This window comes from Octopus bimaculoides, chromosome 28, assembly GCF_046866305.1.
Source record: "Octopus bimaculoides isolate indiv1 chromosome 28, ASM4686630v1, whole genome shotgun sequence".
Taxonomy (NCBI): Eukaryota; Metazoa; Mollusca; class Cephalopoda; order Octopoda; family Octopodidae; genus Octopus; species Octopus bimaculoides.
In genome coordinates this window covers 22,936,165-22,958,188 of record NC_142955.1, presented here as the reverse complement: position 1 = coordinate 22,958,188, position 22,024 = coordinate 22,936,165, and the positions used below count along the sequence as shown (strand labels likewise).

General features: G+C 36.9%; 1 protein-coding gene and 2 pseudogenes across 4 annotated transcripts; all 3 read left to right on the top strand.

Annotated features, from left to right (window-relative positions):
* The first annotated feature begins 155 nt into the window (after positions 1-155).
* Positions 156-21,973, top strand: LOC106882508 (uncharacterized). Of its 4 annotated transcripts, XR_016238789.1 has the most exons (4): positions 9,703-9,796; positions 12,429-13,567; positions 16,239-16,333; positions 21,937-21,973. XR_016238789.1 is itself a non-coding variant. In XM_089344225.1 (2 exons), exon 2 carries the CDS (start codon positions 12,561-12,563, stop codon positions 13,410-13,412), a length of 852 nt encoding a protein of 283 aa, XP_089200351.1. In that variant the 5' UTR covers positions 156-239; positions 12,429-12,560; the 3' UTR covers positions 13,413-13,641. The 4 variants fall into 4 exon arrangements, 3 of the variants coding, with proteins under 3 accessions (XP_089200351.1, XP_089200350.1, XP_089200352.1); XM_089344225.1 differs by lacking the exons at positions 9,703-9,796; positions 16,239-16,333; positions 21,937-21,973 and adding an exon at positions 156-239 and having other exon boundaries at positions 12,429-13,641; XM_089344224.1 differs by lacking the exons at positions 16,239-16,333; positions 21,937-21,973 and having other exon boundaries at positions 12,429-13,641.
* LOC149130747 (uncharacterized) lies at positions 3,469-4,590 on the top strand (annotated as a pseudogene).
* On the top strand, positions 4,702-6,971 carry LOC149130746 (uncharacterized; annotated as a pseudogene).
* Positions 21,974-22,024: the final 51 nt, after the last annotated feature.

The following is a 22,024-nucleotide window of genomic DNA, read 5'->3' as shown; positions in this document are numbered from 1 at the left end:
ATTCAGTCTTAGCTTGAACGTATTTCTCATAAGGAGTAAATTATGCAAAAGAAGAATAAGGACACCCGGTGACAATTCCCGGATTGTTAGTACGTTTCGTTTTATTTTTCCGTATCAGTTTTTGCATTGCTGTTGTTGAAATTTAGTTCCAGTTGAATGAAACCAAGAAGAAAGACGTTGCCAATCTGAAGACTAAGAAGGTGGGAAACGAATATTCGAAATTTTTGGAGAAATTACGAGTAAGTCCTTTACTCAACAGTGTGGAAGTATTATTAACTTGATTGATTGTATGATATAATTACTATGTATCCTTCACAGTAGCAGAATGATGATGTATATTGTCAGTGGTTCTCATCCATTTTTTAAAACCTATGGACCCCTTCGATAACTATTTTACTTTGATGGACCCCCGCCTCAATATCCTTTTGATGTCCGAAAACAAGTTTTATAGACACTTCCTTTAAAATTCCTATCGTTTTTCGTACATCATATAGGTTGAACTATGTAAAAGATTTGAAAAAGAAATATAGCTTCTTGTAATAAACACATCTAAAGCAACATTTTCCCCACAAACCCTTGATGTAACTTCTGTGGTCCCCAATTTACTATTTTGTATGGACCCCGGGTGAGAACCATTAGAGAAGATGAAATAGAATTGCTTAGATATTAAATATTTCTGACTTCTTCACGAAAACACTATGTTAGTGTTAGCATATTTAATGAGTAAATCATTATAGATATACATGAAATGAAGTGTTGGTCAGAGACCAGTTATTATTGTTTGTTTTTATCCTAGTATATCCTGAATATAATTTGGGACATATGTATATTTATCTTTTTTATAGAATGTTAAAGAAGTGATGTTTAAATTCTCAATCGCAGAATAATGCTAATAATATAGCCTGAACAGGATAAACTATCCCTATTTTGCAGAGAAAAGTGTAGGTGGCCAGCTGTGGACACGGACTCACATCCCCGTCATTACATGTGACGATGCTTTTGCCGATTAAGCTAAACTACCCACCACAAATTCCTCTGCAAATTAAAATATATAAATCTCGCTTTATGAGACGCTCTCCTGTTAAAATTCAAAAGGACATCTCAACGCTTCTAAAAGCAAGCTTCGCTTGTTTATTTACGTTTGTCGTAATTTGAATTTATCTTTTACTTGTTCCAGTCATTAGACTGCGGCCATGCTGGGGTACCGCCTTGAGGAATTTTAATCTAACGAATTGACTCTAGTACTTTATTTTTAAAGCTTGATACTTTTCTATCGATCTCTTTTGCCTTACGTCTATTTTACGGGGACGTTCACACACCAACGGTAATTGTCTTGCAGTGGTGGAGACAAACAAATGCACACAAAAACACACACACACAATGAGTTTCTGTCTACCAAACCCACTCAGGGCTTTAGTCAGCCCGCAGATATAGGAGAAGACACTTCCCAAGATGTGAGGCAGTGGGACTGAACCTAGAACTATGTGGTAGGGAATCGAGCTTCTTACCACACAGCCACATCGGTCTTGTGTTTAATCTTTACCTATTTAGAGGATGGGGGGTGGGTCTACCTCGTCCCCCTCCAACTAGAGGAACAATTAAAGCCTTTTCTCATTCAGTAACCGACCTTTCTCTTCCTATCTCCTTTCTCTGTGGCCACCACAACAGTCGTAATCATCAGCATCTGCTTCAGGGTTGTAGAGCTTAATCAAAATTGGGCCAGGTGTGCCCATGTGGTAAGAAACTTGCTTCCCAACCATATGGTTCTGGGTTCAGCCCTACTGCATGGCAACTTGGATGAGTGTCTTCTACTATAGCTTCGGGCTGACCAAAGCCTTGTGAGTGAATTCAGAAGATGGAAACTGAAAGGAGCCCATAACTTAGTAGTTTGGCCAAAAGAGACTGATAGAATAAGTACCAGGTTTCAAAAATAAAAAGTCCTGGGGTTGATTTGTTCAACTAAAAACGCTTCAAGGTGGTGCCCCAGTATACCTACACAAGTGTGCTCTGTCCACAACTTTGTTTTGTCATAACTTTGAGAAAAATGCGTATTTTTCTTTATGAAATCATCTACAAAAGCACTTCAAATGGTGTAGATTCTGATTATATTGGAACTTATTTAGTTAAAAAGATTTTTCAAGCGATGGGGAGAGTTTTGGAAAATTCACACGATCATGATGATGGTGATGGTAGTGAGGAGGATGTGGAGGAGTAGGAAATGTAAAATTTCTACTGTTGAATATTTACATTTTTTTAAATGTATCTCTTATGTCTTACATCGTTGTTTCTTTATTATTTCAGAATATTAGATGATATCGGAATCAAGGAGTTGTTAATATCCAATACATCAACAACATTTATTATCTTTTGAAGTCGACTAGAAAATATTACACACATCAGATATAACCCCGTTTATATTGATTGATAACTGGGAAATATTTCTTCTGAACTCAGATTAACCCTTTCGTTACTGTATTTCTGTTGAGATGCTCTGTGTTTCGTTCAATTAATTTTAAATATAACGAAGAATTTAGTAAAATAACTTTGTTATCATTAAACTAGTGTTAGGAACATAAATTGTGACTAAAGTTTGGTGGAAGATTTTAATTCAAAACTTATGAAAGCAAGACATTTGTACTCAGAGCCAGAGCCGGTTTCAGCCAGGTTGGTAACGAAAGGGTTAAAGCAACACTTCTCGACTTCTCTGTTTGGAATATCCACAAAATGATTTTTTATCTGTATTTTGTATTCTCATTCACCCTTTAGCCTTCAGATTATTCCATCAAATGTAATGCGTATTTATTCACACCGTTTCCAATTAATTATGTATTATCCTGTAGCTTCACCATTTCAGGGATGTTATTGCATATTTTTAGAATGACATTGTAGGTTAGGTGTGAGAGGCTAGATCTGGCTAATTTGAACCCTAATCCTTTAGCATTCAGACTATTCCATCAAATGTAATTAATGCTTATTTATTCACATTGTTTTGAATTGTAGCTTCAAAATTTCAATAATGTGGTTGTATATTTTTAGAATAACATAGTAGGGTAGGTGTAAGAGGCCAGATTTGGCTGATTTGAACATAAAACAGCCACATATGGTCAGTTTAAATGCTAAAGGTTTAAACTTGGACGACTTTTCAAAGGAATTTGCAGCATTTTCAAAAATTGACAAACTCAAAAATTGATGAAAATATAGCATTGGAGGTGTTTGTAAGACAGAATCCATGAAAGCAAATTCAGGAGAAAAATAATGGGAAACTGAATTATGTGACAAAATTAAAGGATTAATTTTTTTCTCTTTGTTATGAAACGATGCCAAAACATACAGGAAAATCTTCATATCACTGTGATATTTGTGGTCGGCCATTCTCTCTCAAAGGTAACCTAATTACTCACAAACATATTCATACAGGAGAGAAACCATATCACTGCGATATCTGTGGGAAATCATTCCCTGGTAAACATGACTTAACTACACACAAACGTACTCATACAGGAGAGAAACCTTATCACTGTGAGAACGACACACAAACGTATTCATACAGGAGAGAAGCCATATCAGTGTGATATCTGTGGTAAATCCTTCTCTCATGGAAACACCTTGACTATACATAAACGTATTCATACAGGAGAGAAACCATATCACTGCAATATCTGCGGTAAATCATTCTCTGTAAATCATCGCTTGATTAAACACAAGCAAAATCATACAGGAGAGAAACCATATCACTGTGATATCTGTGGGGTATCATTTTCTCAGAGGAGTAACTTAACGAAGCACAAACGTATTCATACAGGAGAGAAACCGTACCACTGTGAGATATGTGGCAAATCATTTTCTGAAACTGGCCACTTAACTACACACAAACGTATTCATACAGGGGAGAAGCCATATCAGTGTGATATTTGTGGTAAATCATTCTCACATGGAAACAGCTTAACTATACACAAACGTATTCATACAGGTGAGAAGCCATATCACTGTGATGTCTGTGGTAAATCATTCTCTGAAAATGGAGTTTTAACTAAGCATAAACGCATTCATACAGGAGAGAAACCATATCAGTGTGATATCTGTGGTAAATTCTTCTCTCGAAATGGTGAGGTAACTACACACAGACGTATTCATACAGGAGACAAACCATATCACTGTGATATCTGTGGTAAATCTTTTTCTTTCAATGGTGACCTGACTAAACACAAACGTATTCATACAGGAGAGAAACCATATCAGTGTGATATCTGTGGCAAATTATTCTCTCAAAAAGGTAACTTAACTACACATGTAGGTATTCATGCAGAAGAGTAACTGTGTCATCACCGTCATCATTGCTTTTGTGTGCGCTTTTTTCATGGCTTCACTACTAAATACTTTGGCAAGTCATATCCACTTATACATGTATGTACACCCAATGGACTTCTGTGTAGTTTCTGTCCACTAAATTTTATTCAAAGCTCAAGTCTGCCAAAAATGTCACATAAAGAGATTGAACCAGAGACATGTGTATTTTTCAAACTGTCTTTTTTTTTTTTTATCTTCTTTCAGATATCAGATAATATTTACGATTAAAGAATTCTTTACAGTGGATACATTTTCATTATTTATCACCTTTTGAAGACAAAAAGAAAATGTTTTACTGAAGTTATATAATTGTTTAAAGAAACTTGTGGATAATTTATTTTCCTGAGGGGAGAAAAATTATGGAAATTGAATTATGTGAGAAGGAAGAAGGATTTAAAACACAATCTAAAGCTATTGATTTTCCAGATGATATAAAGAAAAAGGGCAAAGAAACACCTTATCACTGTGATATATGTGATAAATCATTCTCTGTCAAATGCCGCCTCAATAAACACAAACTTACTCATACAGCATCTGTGGTAAATCGTTTTCTAAAAGGTGTAATTTAATTATTCACATACGCATGCATACAGGAGAAAAACCGTATCACTGTGATATATGTGACGAATCATTCTCTGCGGAACGCCGCTTCAATACACACAAATGTTTCCACCCTGGAAGGAGACCGCATCAGTGTGATATCTGTGGTAAATCGTTTTCTCTTAAGTGTAATTTAACTATTCACATACGCATTCATACAGGAGAGAAACCATATCATTGTGATGTCTGTGGCAAATCTTTCTCCGTTGGAAGCAGTTTAAATAAGCACAAACGTATTCATACAAAAGAAAAACCATTCCGCTGTGATGTCTGCAGTAAATCATTCTCTGGCAGTAGTGACTTAACTCAACATAAACGCTTTCATACAGGTGAAAAACCATATCAATGTGATATTTGTAGTAAGTCATTCTCGCAAAGTGCACACTTAACTGTACACAGACGTATTCACACAGGAGAAAAACCTTACCAGTGTGTTATCTGTGGTAAATCATTCTCTGAAAGTAGTCCTTTAATTCAACATAAACGTGTTTATACCGGAGAGAAACCATATCACTGTGATATCTGTAATAAATCATTCACAAAGTACCCACCTAACTATACATAAACGTATGCACACAGGAGAAAAACTATATCAGTGTGATATCTGTGGTAAATCATTCTCTCAAAGTGTTCTATTAACTCTTCATAAATTAAATTGTAATTAAATAAAATTGTTTCAAGTCTGAGCATGACAGAATCTGTAACATAATTTCAAGATGTAGTCTTTTGTGATTATTAACAGTAAGAAAGATTGTTTCTCTAATCAATATTCACCAACACAGATCCGATTACACCATGTTACACGATCTTGTGTAGGTGGGTAGTAACTGTTATTTCCTATTCGCTTACCCTGAGAAAGTATGAAAAATGGCTAATATTCCCTTCAAACTTTGCTTTTGTTATGATATTTATTCAAACCTCAAAGAATCCCTCTCAACACATGATTACGATGCTCTTCCACTACTCCTGCTCATTGTCAGAGATGTACATGATGTCGGCCACCAAGAGACATACTCAAATGGTTATGGTTGAGCAACTGACAACTAAATCTGTGTTATTGAGCAGAATATGTGTAATGTAAAATAAGTCAGCTTCAAAACATCGATGTCCTGGTCACAAAAAGAAATTTCGAAGGGAATAGCAGTGATTTCTTTTGGTTTCTAGATAGAAGCAAATAGGAAATAAGTTACTCACCAAAGAGAAAGCAAAAGAAAAATTTTCTTACTCAGCAATATTTATGTAACTTGTATTAAAGGCTTATGTTCATGTTCAATGTTTACTATATCTTGTCATGGTATAAAAGTCAGCATTTATATCACTTAATCTTCCATCTTTTTCTTGTCTTTCAATCATCTCACTGTGGCCATGCAATGTTGATGTTGTAGATATATGTGATGTGTGGCCCAAGAAACTACTCGCACTTCAATTCAAATGGGTCGTATTTACAAATACACAATAAATGCATTGTTTATTGACAATGATTAATGGTTAAACACAAACTGGTAAATACATTTTTATAAATATTTTAACTGATGACCACCACTCTCCGAATACAGCTGATACCTTGGACCAATAGTGCTCCATAGTAACATGCAGATTTTCTGGAGCTAAATAGTTGCAATTGTGTTGGTGAATTGAGCCATGTAACTTTACAGAAATAACAGCCAAATACCCAAGAAACTGTCTTTTTACAACTTTGTCACAGGCTACTCCATTTTACTGCAGGAAATTTCTCTGAAAGAAATCTTGGTAAATTTATAGTTTCACAGCAGACTTGATTTCGGAACTAAATAATTTTCTGGGGCGTGGGCAGTGCACCCAGCTTGGTTGACTTCGTAAGCTGTCACAAGTACATCCTTTCTGCAGAAAATGGGGTGGTGGGGAAGGACCTCGGGAATACTCCATCTCCTGTGTTTTTTTTTTTTGCAATTGTCTTAATTGACCTCATACTTATCATCAAGATTGTATATTCTAATTAAAATGTTTATGTTTGGTTCTTCACTGGAATTGAACGGATTAGTAAACATCGCTTTGTTGTTCTTCTGACTGGTCAGAAATGTAAATGATTTTTTTTTTTCCCCTGCGCTTTTTTGTGTGCAATCGTCTTAGTTGATCTCCTTAGCTGTCGGAAATGCATTTTTTCTGCTGAAAACGGAGGGGTGGGGCGCAACATCAGAAAAAATACCAAAAAGCATAACGAAAAATTTCTGAAAAATGTGAAAAATGAAGTTAATTGATATTTTGAAGTTGCACAGTTTCGCCAATTTTTGTTTTAGAATCACAGTCTCTGTAGCCAAAAACGTGGGTTTCTATAAACAAAAAAATATTTTTTAAAGAGCGAGAGGGGTTTTACGTATCCACCATGTGCACCCACAGATATACTCACATGGACATTATGATTAACTGTTTGCTACGCATGTTTCGGCATTGCGAGACAGAGTGTGGTATGTATATGAACCTGTTTTGTCAGTGTTTGTGAGAGAGCAATGGTGCTGGTGTGTGTGTGTATGAGAGGGAGAGAGAGATAACTGAATTTTTTAATTCACTTTTTGTAGTGAGTGATTGACAGAAACCAATGAGAGAGAGAAAGCTTATGTATGTATGTGTGAATGGCTTCAGTGATACACACACACAAAAACATGTACGTACACCTATTACATATATCTTTTGTACGCATACATGTTCATGTGAGGGTGCTTTAAGAAGTGATGTAAACTATTATCAAAACGAAAGATCGCCGTGAATGCTGGCCCACGATAGGTTATGATGTGAATACTTTATTGCATTGTGGGATCTGTTGAATTTGACGACCAGAATTCTTAATTTTCTTTTAACTAAACACTTTGAAACTTTGGATACTGGTAGAATGTGTCACATAGAACAAGGGTTTACTCTTAACAATTTTGACAAAATTTTGTATTTTAGAAGTTATTTCGTGTTAAAGTTGTCGTATTTGGGTAATTTTAACCAATCAATGACGTGTATTCAGCTGAAGAAAATTACTGCTGCTGTTTGCGAACAACAACTTCCGGGTCCACTCCCCTAACAAAATCCTTCTTTAATAACCAGACATGTTATCATAGCAACATAGGTTTGCTGTATCAGGGTTGATTTGAGGCTAAATAACAACAAAATTATTACCGAGACAGACCAACGACGGAGCCTGTATGTGGTTGCATGACCTACTAGAAAACATAGCCAAACTTTTTTTATATACAGAATAGAAAAACCTCTATCCTGTGATATACACAGAGAGTCCATTATGTCTGGGTAGAAAGACGGGATGGTCACAGTTGGGATGTCTTTGATCATATCCGTTCAATCAGATCCAACTTGGAACTAAACAAGTGGCAAAGGGAACGAGAGAGCCTTTATTTTATATTTGCTTAGGAATTCATTACTTCTAGAAAAGAATACAACATAATGGTCATGGCTGGAACGCCTTTTCTCACAGATCCATTACAACCAGTGCTATCCTGTGGTTAAAACAATATTCTTCACTGAATGATGAAACAACTAAAGTTGAAAGAATAAAAGATAGCAAGTATCCATTTTCCAAATGGACAATGGATAGCAAGTATCCATATTCCAGATCTTGGGATTCCCTTATAGAATAATATAAACTTGCAATTTTTTTTTCTTGGAGACAGAAATTTTATTTTTATTTTTGTCAGGAAGATTTGGTTGCTTTTTCTAGCAACTCGAGCGACCAGATAAAGGCTCTCTCGTTCCCTTCGTCACTTGTTTAGTCCATAGTTGAATCTCATTGAAGTGGAGGCGCAATGGCCCAGTGGTTAGGGCAGCCGACTCGCGGTTTCGATTCCCAGACTGGGCGTTGTGAGTGTTTATTGAGCGAAAACACCTAAAGCCCCACGAGGCTCCGGTAGGGGTTGGTGGCGACCCCTACTGTACTCTTTCGACACAACTTTCTCTCACTCTTTTTTTTCCCTGTTTCTGTTGTGCCTGTATTTCAAAGGGTCAGCCTTGTCACACTGTCACGCTGAATACCCCCGAGAACTACGTTAAGGGCACATGTGTCTGTGGAGTGCTCAGCCACTTGCACGTTAATTTCACGAGCAGGCTGTTCCGTCGATCGGATCAACTGGAACCCTCGACGTCGTAGGCGACGGAGTGCCAACAATAATAGAATCTGATTGAACAGATATGATCAAAGACGTCCCAACTGTGACCATTCCATCTTTCTACCCAGACATAATGGACTCTCTGTGTATATCACAGGATAGAGGTTTTTGCTATTCTGTATATAAAAAAAGTTTGGCTACTTTTTCTAGCAGGTCATGCAACCACATACAGGCTCCGTCGTTGGTCTGTGTCAGTAATAATTTTGTTGTTATTTAGCCTCAAATCAACCCTGATACAGCAAACCTATGTTGCTATGAAAACATGTCTGGTTATTAAAGAAGGGTTTTGTTAGGAGAGTGGACCCGAAAGTTGTTCGCAAACAGCAGCAGTAATTTTCTTCAGCTGAATACACGTCATTGATACGACAACTTTAACACGAAATAACTTTTAAAATATAAAATTTTGTCAAAAACGTTCTATGTGACACATTCTACCAGTATCCGAAGTTTCAATGGTTGAGTTTTTTTAAAAATCAATTAAAAAATCTGGCCATCAAATTGAAAAGATCTGCATTATGTTACAGATCATGGGCAGACATGTAGGTACGTAGACACCTAGATAAACAACTTTATGAATACGAAACAAGATATCACTTCTACGCATGCGTCGTCAGAGAATTTCCGAACTGGGTTTTTTTTTTTAATCTCATGTTTTCTCGTTTCCTCATTACAGTCAAAGCACTGTTTATTCTTAACAAAGCATTTCTGTAAGTATTCGATAATGAAACTATTATGTATGTTAATATTGTATGTTTTCTTCGGCATTGACCGACTCCCAACCATGCCCATTTCGACAAAACGCAATTTCATGGTGTTCGGCAGGCATCGATATTAATTATATTCTCCATCACATTCACTGAAATCAGTGATCAGACAGATTTCAGGAATAACAACACAAATCAACAACCTTGGACACAATTTAAATACATCATTATTAAGGTGACAAGCTGGCAAAATGCTCTTCTGTTTTTATATTCTTAGCTGAAATTCTGCTGGGATCAACTTAGCCGGTCATCCTTTTGGGGGTCTATGATAATCGATAAACCTCCTCCCCATAAACTCTAGTCTTTTGTTTACATACATTTCAGATACACGTGTGTGTCGGTATGAGAGTATGTGTGAGTTAGTGTCTTTCTCGTTGTCTTGACATCACTTAATAGTTGAGTGGTACAGTCATACACGTGGAGTCGCTTGTTTCAAGTCTTCTGTGAAAACATGTCCAGCCATGGAGAGATATTTACTTCCTTGTAAACAAACAAGGGTTTGCTATAATATGGTAATACTGTTGTTTTTCTTCTATAGAACCATTTAGCATTGTGATTGTTACTCTGCTCACGTAAAGCGAAAGCAAGGTATTGTAATCACTTGTCTTTGCAAAATTACTGGAAAACGATTGAACAGATTAGGTGATTATCTTCAACCATACATAGATATACGACTTCTTAATTTCACCAGAGTGTAAATTCGTATAATAGTAATGCTTAAAACCAAAATAAGTTGGTCAGTGTTTACAAGTACACCGGTTCGCAAAAATCGACCTTTTGGTTAATGCTGACATTATTACCCGGTAACAAAATCGAAAAAAAAGATAGTGCAATATATGTAAAAGAAAGTGTAGGAAACGAATATGAAAACAAAAACGCCCAGAAAGCAACGGTGGAGTGAGGAGAGACCTTCGGAAAATTCACAAGATCCGATGTTTTCCCCTCATAACTTGTAGGAAAATGGGTTCTCTTAATAAAAATTTATATAAATACCTTTCAAGCGGTATAGATTACGATTATAAGGAAATTTGTGGGGAAAAATTTTTTCGAGGGGTGGGGAGAGGACTTCGGAAAATTCACAAGATTCGATATTTTTCCCTCGTAACTTTGAGGAAAATCGATATCTTTCTACTTCACACCCATGTAGGAAACGAATCTGAAAACAAAAATGGGCGGAAACCAATGGGGCGGAGAAGAGGACTTGGGAAAATTGACAAGATTAGAGTTTTTCCCTCATAAATTTGAGGGAAATATAACCCTTTTCAAATCACAAATTAGGCTTTTCCTCAGGAACTTAGATGCTAAGTGTCTCTTTGAAAGGTTTGGATTCTTACTTCTACCATATATATATATATATAGATAGATAGATAGATAGATGTGTGTTTGTATACATATAGTAGAAGTAAGGACCCGAACCCTTCAAAGGAATGTTTAGCATCCAAGTTCCTAAGGAAAAGCCTAATTTGTGATTTTAGAAGTATTATATTTTCCTCAAAGTTACGAGGGAAAAACTCGGATCTTGTGAATTTTGGGAATTGCTCCTACTTCAACTCCCGGTCCCCCAATAACGGTTCGGTGGTTTTCTGCCCAAAACTGGTAGACTTCCAAACAAAAAGGCTACCAATCTACGGAGGTTTTACGGCAGAATCCAACGTTTTCCTCTATTGATTTGTGTGACCAAGCTGCTCTGAGGAAGTGGTTCTGAAAAAGCAAAACTATCCATGGCGGAAGATGGACGCCTTCCAGAAAAATGTCCTTAAAAGTAGATATGGAGTATCCACATTCCTTTCTACACTGTCCACATTGTCGCATCACCTTATGTTTGGTACAGAATGCTCAAGGTATTGCAGTTTGGACAATCTCATGTACACAGCAGGAGGCCATGTTCGGCTAAAAATGGAATAGAGGCATCAACATTGGAGTATGACATTGTATAGAACTGATATTGCAAAGAGCCAAGCTGTTGTATCAAGTCTTCAAATTCAAAGGTGTAAATGAAATGTGAATAAATATTAGTGTGAACCTGGATTCTTTCACTTGTAGTGAGGTATTTGTGGGGCAATCTTTGATTTTGTACTTGAAGGTGATGGCATTCGGTAAATTCACTGAACCAGCATATAATACTGACTTTCCAATTTTTTATGCGGAAAATTGCAAATATGGCATATAAAGATAACTTATTTGCATAGAATTTTTATCAATACCTTACTGTAAATGTTTTTCTTGTTCGCTCCTTCACCCCACACACACCTGCATGCGGATACACATGAACAAAGGTTAAGAAAATTGTAAATCACATTATTTGCACACAGGGTATGTGTCACCCCTCCAATGCCTTTCTTTTTCATTTCATCAAATTTAAAGCTTATTTATTAGTTGTTGTGAATTAATCATGTTTTGATGATGTGATTGTTTATTTTTAGGATAACATTATCGGGTAGGTGTGAGAGGCTGGATCTGGCTGGTTTGAATATTAACAAGTAGAAAATATTTGCACCACCTTAAATGCTATGTTAAATATTTTTCTATACCTTATTCAGTATATCTCATACCTTTTTTTTTCATCTTATTTCAGATTATTATATAATATTTATGATTAAAGAATTATTTATCATCTTTTGAAGACAAGAAGAAAATGTTCTACTAAAGTTATATATTCGTTTACATAAATTTGTGGATAATTTATTTTAATGAGAGGAGAAAAATTATGGAAATTAAATTATATGAGAAGAAAGCTGGATTTAAAACACAATCTAAAGCCATTGATTTTCCAGATGATATAAAGAAAAAGGGCAAAGAAACACCTTATCACTGTGATATATGCGATAAATCATTCTCTGTCAAATGCCGCCTCAATAAACACAAACTTACTCATACAGCGGAGAAACCACATCGTTGTGATATCTGTGGTAAATCGTTTTCTAAAAGGTGTAATTTAATTATTCACATACGCATGCATACAGGAGAAAAACCGTATCACTGTAATATATGTGACGAATCATTCTCTGCGGAACGCCGCTTCAATACACACAAATGTTTCCACCCCGGATGGCGACCGCATCAGTGTGATATCTGTGGTAAATCATTTTCTCTTAATTGTAATTTAATTATTCACATACGCATTCATACTGGAGAGAAACCATACCCCTGTGATGTCTGTGGCAAATCTTTCTCCGTAGGAAGCAGCTTAAATAAGCACAAACGTATTCATACAGGAGAAAAACCATTCCGCTGTGATGTCTGCAGTAAATCATTCTCTGGCAGTAGTGACTTAACTCAACATAAACGCTTTCATACAGGTGACAAACCATATCAATGTGATATTTGTAGTAAATCATTCTCGCAAAGTGCACACTTAACTGTACACAGACGTATTCACACAGGAGAAAAACCTTACCAGTGTGATATCTGTGGTAAATCATTCTCTGAAAGTAGTCCCTTAACTCAACATAAACGTGTTCATACGGGAGAAAAACCATATCACTGTGATAACTGTGACAAATCCTTCTCTGAATTACGTAGCTTAACTAGACATAGACATATTCACACAGGGGAATAACCATATTTGTGTGATATCTGTGGTAAATCATTCTCTGAAAGTTGTCTATTAACTCTTCATAAACGAGCTTTATATATTTTTTTTTTCTCTCATCTGGTGACAGGGTATGAAACATGTCTTTGGGATCTGGAAATGAAGGCTAAACCTATGAAAAGGTATCATACTTCTTCTGCAAGTCCTAAGTTTATTAGCCAGCCATCGCTACATAGAGTCATGGTGACTTTTTTTTTTATAATAAAAGCATCCTTCTTAGTTTTCTGGAACATGGCTGTAGAATGATATGCAACTGAGACATTGAAAAAGCTTAGAGAAAGCATTTAGAAATGAAGAACTCCCAGAAGAATCTGAAATCTTTCCACATTCATCAAAGCAATCCATGACCACACACCTTTGACTGGATGGGATTGCCTAGGTTCGGTCCACTGCAGTATAGGGGCCTCAGCATGTTCTCTCCACCAACGACAGTCTAATGTGAAGGCCATAAATTTGAACATGAGATCCTAATGGTTTAATGAGCCTATTCTGCTACATTTAACCAAAAAATACCCCCCCCCCCACTTTTTTTATTTCAAAATTCTGATGAAACACAGCTGACTCCTTTGAAGTCCTCTCCCCACTCTTGGAAAATATTCTGACAACAAATTCCGATATAATTGCAATGTACACCAACTGGAGCGTACTTGTAGAAAATTTCATTCGGTGGGGATCAGACTTATGTTGGTCTGCCTCTGTGTGTGTGTATATATATATATATATATATATATATATATATATATATATATATATATATATATATATATATAGGTTATGAGAGGTACATAAAACTTATATGTATACCATTCTGCTTAAATAACGGAACTGCGGATACAATATCCATACATATCTCGCATCTATTTCATTCATCCACTTCACTCTTTGTTTCATATCTTCTCTAGAATAACCATTGCTCAACCATTTTCTCACACCGTCTCTTTATAAATGTTCTGAAATCTTTGACAGCCTTGGATTTTTATCTCATTCTTTTAATTTTATATATATATATATATATATATATATAAATATATATATATATATATATCATCATCATCATCATCATCATCGTTTAACGTCCGCTTTCCATGCTAGCATGGGTTGGACGATTTGACTGAGGACTGGTGAAACCGGATGGCAACACCAGGCTCCAATCTAATTTGGCAGAGTTTCTACAGCTGGATACCCTTCCTAACGCCAACCACTCAGAGAGTGTAGTGGGTGCTTTTACGTGTCACCTGCACGAAAACGGCCACGCTCGAAATGGTGTCTTTTATGTGCCACCCGTACAAGAGCCAGTCCAGGGGCACTGGCAACGATCTCGCTCGAAAACCCTACAAGGCCAGTCAGGCGGTACTGGCAACGGTCACGCTCAGGATGGTACATCTTATGTGCCACCTGCACAAGAGCCAGTCCAGGGGCCCTGGCAACGATCTCACTTGGCTTGCCGGGTCTTCTCACGCACAGCACATTTCCAAAGGTCTCGGTCAGTAGTCATCGCCTCGGTGAGGCCCAATGTTCGAAGGTCTTGCCTCACCACCTCAGCCCAGGTCTTCCTGGGCCTACCTCTTCCACGGGTTCCCTCAACTGTTAGGGAGTGGCACTTTTTCACGCAGCTATCCTCATTCATTCTCACCACATGTCCAAACCAGCGCAATCGTCTCTCTTGCACACCACTACTGATGCTTATATATATATATATTAGTGGGGTGAAGTTGGGACATGCTAGTTATGCACTGCATGTCCGTTGATTTTTATATAACACAAAAATCAGTTTAAAAACGTAATGTATTCATAACCACATTGAAAAGTTGTCGAAATCATTGCAAACTGAGCTAATATAGTTACTTTGTTACAAACGAAAGCTTTCCAGATTCAATACTTCGCTGTGTTGCCCTTTTTAGCTTCCACTAGGCATGCTTAAAAGAAGAACGCATGTGAAGCCTTTTGTTACCCCCCACTTCTTATCTTGCAATAACATTTTAATACCTGAAAGATTTGTTTTTTTATTTCAGTAAAATAACTATGAAAGGCATGTTTTGGCTTCCTCTCCCCTTATGTCAGTTCTTTGTCAACAATTCCTTGATATTGATGTCGTCAACACGACAGGTTAAACTGGTTCAATGGGTTTGACTTTTTGATCTGTAAAAATTCTGACTACAATGTATTGACAATTGCATAATTCTTAATTAGTCAGCTCAAATGTTGCAGTGACTTTGGAATATTTATTTTGCTCTGTTGTAAGTTTTGAAAGTGTTATCATCAACCATCCTCTCTGTATTAAGCAAAAAATTCTGAAATCAGAAATATAATATAACTAATGAAGCTTTTGTTGATTTACTAAAATTATCTTTCCATTTTGTTGAAACTGATTTACAATTTACAAAAGCAGGAAAATGAGGTATGCAGCTGAAAGTGTTCTTTACTGCAAAATGAAACTTGGAAGTTACAGAAATAACAGCCAAATACCCAAGAAACTGTTTTTTTTTTACAACATTGTCACAGTTTTACTGAGGGAAATTTCTCTGAAAGAAATCTTGGTAAATTTATCATTTCACAGCAGACTCGATTTCGGTACTAAATAATTTTCTGGGGCGTGGGCAGTGCAACTGGCTTGGTTGTCTTCGTAAGCTGTCACAAGTACATCCTTTCTGCAGAAAACGGAGGGGGTGGGGCGGGGCTGAACCTAGGAAATTCCCCTTCCCGACCTCATCTCCCGCGTTTTTGTTTGTTTTTTTTTCTGTTGCAATCGTCTTCATTGACCTCATACATATAATCAGTTAATCTTATTTACAGATTGTATATTCTAATTACGACGTTTATGTTTGAGTTCGCTGGAAATAAACGGATAAGCGAACGTCGCTTTGCTGTTCCTGTGACTCGTCAGAAAGGTAAATAATTTGTTTTTCCCGAGGGTTTGTGGGGGTGGGGGTGGCACTCGTCTTAGTTCACCTCGTAACCTGTCGGAAATGCATTTTTTCCGCGAAAAACGGAGATAGTGGCCTGTGGGCGGAACCTCAGAAATTCTCCTTACCGACGCCGTCTGCTGCATGTTTTTTTCGTTGCAATTGTTTATTTTCTAGACAAATTTATAGTTTCGCACCAGGAAAATTAATTGAAATTTTGAAGTTGCAATTTTCGCTAATTTTGGGGGGAAGCGGAATCTCCATAGCCGAAAACGTGGGTTTACGTAAACAAAAAATACTTTTTAAAGCGGTGGATATGGGGGGGGGGGGTTACGTCTCCGCCATGTGCGCCCACACACACATATACCCACGGAAATTACGATTACGTACGTTATTTTACCATCGTGGTGATCATTTGCAGCGCCTCCATTGGACATTCCAGGTGTAAATGAATGCTGGCCCGCAACTAGTTATGTCAACAGTTTATTGGGCACTGTCATGGTATTAGCTGTCAGAAATGAAAGTAGAAAAATCCAAACAAGGAATGTTACTGCTGGTTTGAGTTGAAATCTGTTTCTTTGGCTACTGACTGGCCGGAGCTATCTGTCTGTCTGTCTCTCTCTCGCTCTCTATCTATCTATCACTCGTCCACCTTCGTTTGTTTCCTTAGAATTTATCAAATTAGAAAATGCATTTCCGTAGAATTTATCAAATTAGAAAATGCGTTTCCGTAGAATTTAAACAAATGAAATTCAGTTTAAACTTTATAAATAAATATATTTCATTTCATGTTCAGTTTAAACTTTATAAATAAATATATTTTTGCATTATTCATTATTGTTTTTAAAAACAAATCACATACACCAATCAGCACCACCAATGACCACCACCACGCGTAATCCAAAGTTGGAATTAATCACCGCGATATTGCCATCGCCACCGCTACAACAGAAAATAGTATTAATTGGCTTAAGAGACATGGACTTTTAAATACCCCCAAAAATATGCCCCTCGTGTGGAGCTAGCATGATGGAAGTAGCCAAAAAGTTTTTTTTTCTAATTTGATAAATTCTACGGAAACAAACGAAGGTGGACGAGTGATAGAGAGATAGACAGACAGACAGACAGACAGATAGATAGCTCCGGCCAGTCAGTAGCCAAAGAAACAGATTTCAACTCAAACCAGCAGTAACATTCCTTGTTTAGATTTTTCTACTTTCGCTTCTGACAGCTAATACCATGACAGTGCCGTTTATTGCATTGTGTTACAGAGATCATGGGCAGACAAATAGGCATGTTGGTACGTAGACGGACGGATAAGATAGATACACAGACAGCCAAATATGCTCCTTTATAAATATGAAACGTGGAGGCCCAGTGGCTAGGGTAGTGGACTCGCGGTTTCGATTCCCAGACCGGGCGTTGTGAGTGTTTATTGAGCGAAAACACCTAAAGCTCCACGAGGCTCCGGCAGGGGATGGTGGCGAACCCTGCTGTACTCTTTCGCCACCACTTTCTCCCACTCTTTCTTCCTGTTTCAGTTGTACCTGTAATTCAAAGGGTCCAGCCTTGTCACACACTGTGTCACGCTGAATATCCCGAGAACTACGTTAAGGGCACACGTGTCTGTGGAGTGCTCAGCCACTTGCACGTTAATTTCACGAGCAGGCTGTTCCGTTGTTCGGATCAACTGGAACCCTCGACGTGGTAAGCGACGGAGTGCCAACAACAACAACAAATATGAAACAGACATCACCTCTACGCATGCGTCGTCTGCGAATGATTTCCCTTTTCAAGTTGGCAGTTTGTCGTTAAGTGTTGTTTTCTCATTTCCTCATAGCTGTATTTATCCTTTACAAATCATTTCTGTAAGTATTCGGTAATGAAACTATTATATCTGTTAGTACTGTATGTTTTCTTCGGCATTGACTGACTCCCTACCATGCTCACTTCGACAAAACGCAAATTAATGGTGCTCGTCAGACATCGATATTAATTCTCTTCTCCATCACGTTTACTGAAATCAGTGATAAGACAGATTTCAAGAATAACAGCACAAATCAACACGCTTCGGCTCTACTTAAATACATTATTATTCAAGTGGCAATCTGCCAGAACCGTTAGCATGTCGGGCAAATTGCTCATCTGTTTTTATATCTTGGTTGAAATTCTGCTGGGATCAATTTAGCCTGTCATCCTTTTAGAGGTCGATAAAATGAGCACCGGTCAAGTGCTGGGGGTCTATGATAATCGACTAACCTCCTCCCCCACAAACTTGAGGCTTTGGTAGACCTAAATTTCACATGCACATATGTGTGTGTCTATATGTGTGAGTGAGTGTCTTTCTCGTTGTCATGACATCACTTTATAGTTGAGTGGTACAGTCATACAAGTGGAGTCCCCTGTTTCAAGTCTTCTGTGAAAACATGTCCAGCCATGGAGAGATATTTACTTCCTTGTAAACAAACAAGGGTTTGCTATAATGTGTTAATACTATTGTCTTCTATAGAACCATTTAGCATTGTGATTGTTACTCTGCTCACGTAAAGCGAAAGCAAGGTATTGTAATCACTTGTCTTTCTGTGTTTGTAAAATTACTGGAAAATGATTGAACAGATTTTTCACCAAATTGGGTGAGTGACTCGAAATGATATAACTTTGGTTTGATTATCTTCAAACGTGCATAGATATGCGACTATGTGTACAGTGATGGATTCGAGGGTTTCGTTCGTTAACGAGTTAACTTCTTAATTTCACCAGAGTATAAATGCTTATTATAGTGATGCTTAAAACGAAAATATTTTGGTTAATGCTGACATTATTATCCAGAAAGAAATCGTAAAACAAATAGTGCACCGAGTGTTAAAAAAAAAGGCGTAGGAATCGAATATTGCTAACAAAAATGCCCCGAAAGCAACGGGGAGTGAGGAGAGGCCTTCGGAATATCGACGAAATCCAATGTTTTTCCTTCATAACTCTGAGGAATATGGAATTTTCCGATCCGCCCCGCACCTCCTGTTGCTTACCACCCATTTTTGTTTTCAGTTTCATTTCCTACGTTGGTGTAAGGTAGAAAGATGTCGATTTTCCTCAAAGTTACGAGAGGAAAACATCGGATCTTGTGAGTCTTCCGACGTTCTTTCCCCCACCCCCTCGGAAAAGATGTTCCTCACAAATTTCTTTATAATCGTAATCTATACCGTCTGAAAGCTGTGTAAATTTTATAAAAAGAAACGCCCCATTTTCCTTTAAGTTACGAGGGAAAAACATGGGATCTCGTAAATTTTCCAAAGGCTTCTCCTCACCTTTCCGGGCATTTTTCTTTTCATATTCGTTTCCTACACCTTTTTTTTTTTTTTTTTTTTTTACTCGTTGCATTATTTTCTCTTTCGTTTATGGGTAATAATGTCAACATTAACTGAGCTTTTTTTTTTAAAAAAAAAAGAAACTCTGTTCAACGGATTCCTATGTTTTTGGTGTCGGAGATTAAGAATATGGTAAAAAAAATTTAAGTTCAAATTTTCTATGAGAAAATTCCAAAATTGATTCATACACCCCTCACCACTCGATCCTGCTGTCTAAAAGTGAAAATGGAAAGCTTGCATGTGCGAATGAACAGAAAATATACCAAAATATGTCTTACATACCTGACATATATATCGGTTCTAACAGAAGCAAACACAATATTTATTAATATGGGACTTTGTTCATGTGTATTCGCATACAGGTGTGTTGGTGGTAGGGAAGTGTACAAGAAAAACATTTACAGTAAGGTATTAATGAAAATTCTATGAAAATTAATTATCTGCATATCCCGTATTTGCAATCTCCAAATAAATGATAGGAAAGTGGGTATTGCGAACAACATATGCTCTCTTCTCATTAAATATAGAAAAAGAGAGAAAATAAATGAATATGCTTTATAAGTGTTTATTATGAAAGCGTGTGGTGTTGTGTTGTTTCTGTTAACTGCAGATAGATGTGTTATGTGTGTTTTAAAAGATAGTGATTATGTTTTGTGTATAGTCTTCCTTGGATTCAGGAATTTCGATATAATGTTGCAGCCTCCACAAGAAACTTATGAAATTGCTGGGTTGGTGGTGAGACAGCCCATAAGAAAAGGAACCAAGCAACGTCCTGCTTCAGGTACTCAGGTCTCATTCCAGGTCGAATAATGCTCTTCTTGAGTGTGAGTGTCAACAGATGGGTTGACAGGATCAACAAAATGCTGACTATGGTTCGCTTGATAGTGCATATAGCCCAGGTTGTTGAGGTTACTATAGGCACACCAACAGTCACTGTAAATTACCCCTACCTGATGTAATGGGTAATGAGTGTAGTCAGAGTCCCAGTATTTTGTCTGTTGGCCTCACCACATTTCACAGTGGAACTATGAATATCTTCTTACTTAACCGTTCTAGTTTGACAAAAAGCCAAACCATTTTCACAATCCTGCCATGTTGGTTTTTCCAACCAACCAAAACCATCTCGTCAACTTTTACTTCAACTCCTGGTCCTCTAATAACAGTTTGGTGGTTTTCTGCCCAAAACTGGCAAACTTCCATGCAGAAAGACTACCAATGTACAGAGTTTTTACAGTAGAATCTAACGTTTTCCTTTCTAGATTTGTGCAACCAAGCTGCCCTGAGGAAGTGGTTCAGAAAAAGCAAAACTATCCATGGCGGAAGATGGACGCCTTCCAGAAAAATGTCCTTAAATGTAGATATGGAGTATCCACATTCCTTTCTACACCGTCCACATTGTCGCATCACCTTATGTTTGGTACAGAATGCTCAAGGTATTGCACTTTGGACAATCTCATGTACACAGCAGGAGGCCATGTTCGGCTAAAAATGGAATAGAGGCATCAACATTGGAGTATGACATTGTATAGAACTGATATTGCAAAGAGCCAAGCTGTTGTATCAAGTCTTCAAATTCAAAGGTGTAAATGAAATGTGAATAAATATTAGTGTGAACCATGATTCTTTCACTTGTAGTGAGGTATTTGTGGGGCAATCTTTGATTTTGTACTTGAAGGTGATGGCATTCGGTAAATTCCGTAAATTCACTGAACCAGCATTTAATACTGACTTTCCAATTTTTTATGCGGAAAATTGCAAATATGGTATATAAAGATAACTTATTTGAATAGAATTTTTATCAATACTTTACTGTAAATGTTTTTCTTGCGCACTCCCCAAACACACAAACACACCTGCACATGGATACACATGGACGAAGGTTAAAAAAATTATAAGTCACGTTATAAGTTGTAAAAAAAAAATTTTTTGCATGCAGGGTATGTGTCACCCTCCAATGCTTTTCTTTTCCATTTTAGCAAATTTTAAATCTTATTTATTCATAGTTGTTTTGAATTAATCATGAATCATCTCATAGATAGAATGTTTTGATGATGTGATTGTTTATTTTTAAGATAACATTGTAGGGTAGGCGTGAGAGGCTGGGTCTGGTTGGTTTGAATATTAACAAGTAGAAAATATTTGCACCACCTTAAATGCTATGTTAAATATTTTTCTATACCTTATTCAGTATATCTCATACCTTTTTTTTTCATCTTATTTCAGATTATTATATAATATTTATGATTAAAGAAATATTTATCATCTTTTGAAGACAAGAAGAAAATGTTCTACTAAAGTTATATATTCGTTT

Coding starts and splice junctions, on each gene's coding strand:
- LOC106882508 (XM_089344225.1), top strand. CDS start 12,561: ATGGAAATTAAATTATATGAGAAGAAAGCTGGATTTAAAACACAATCT.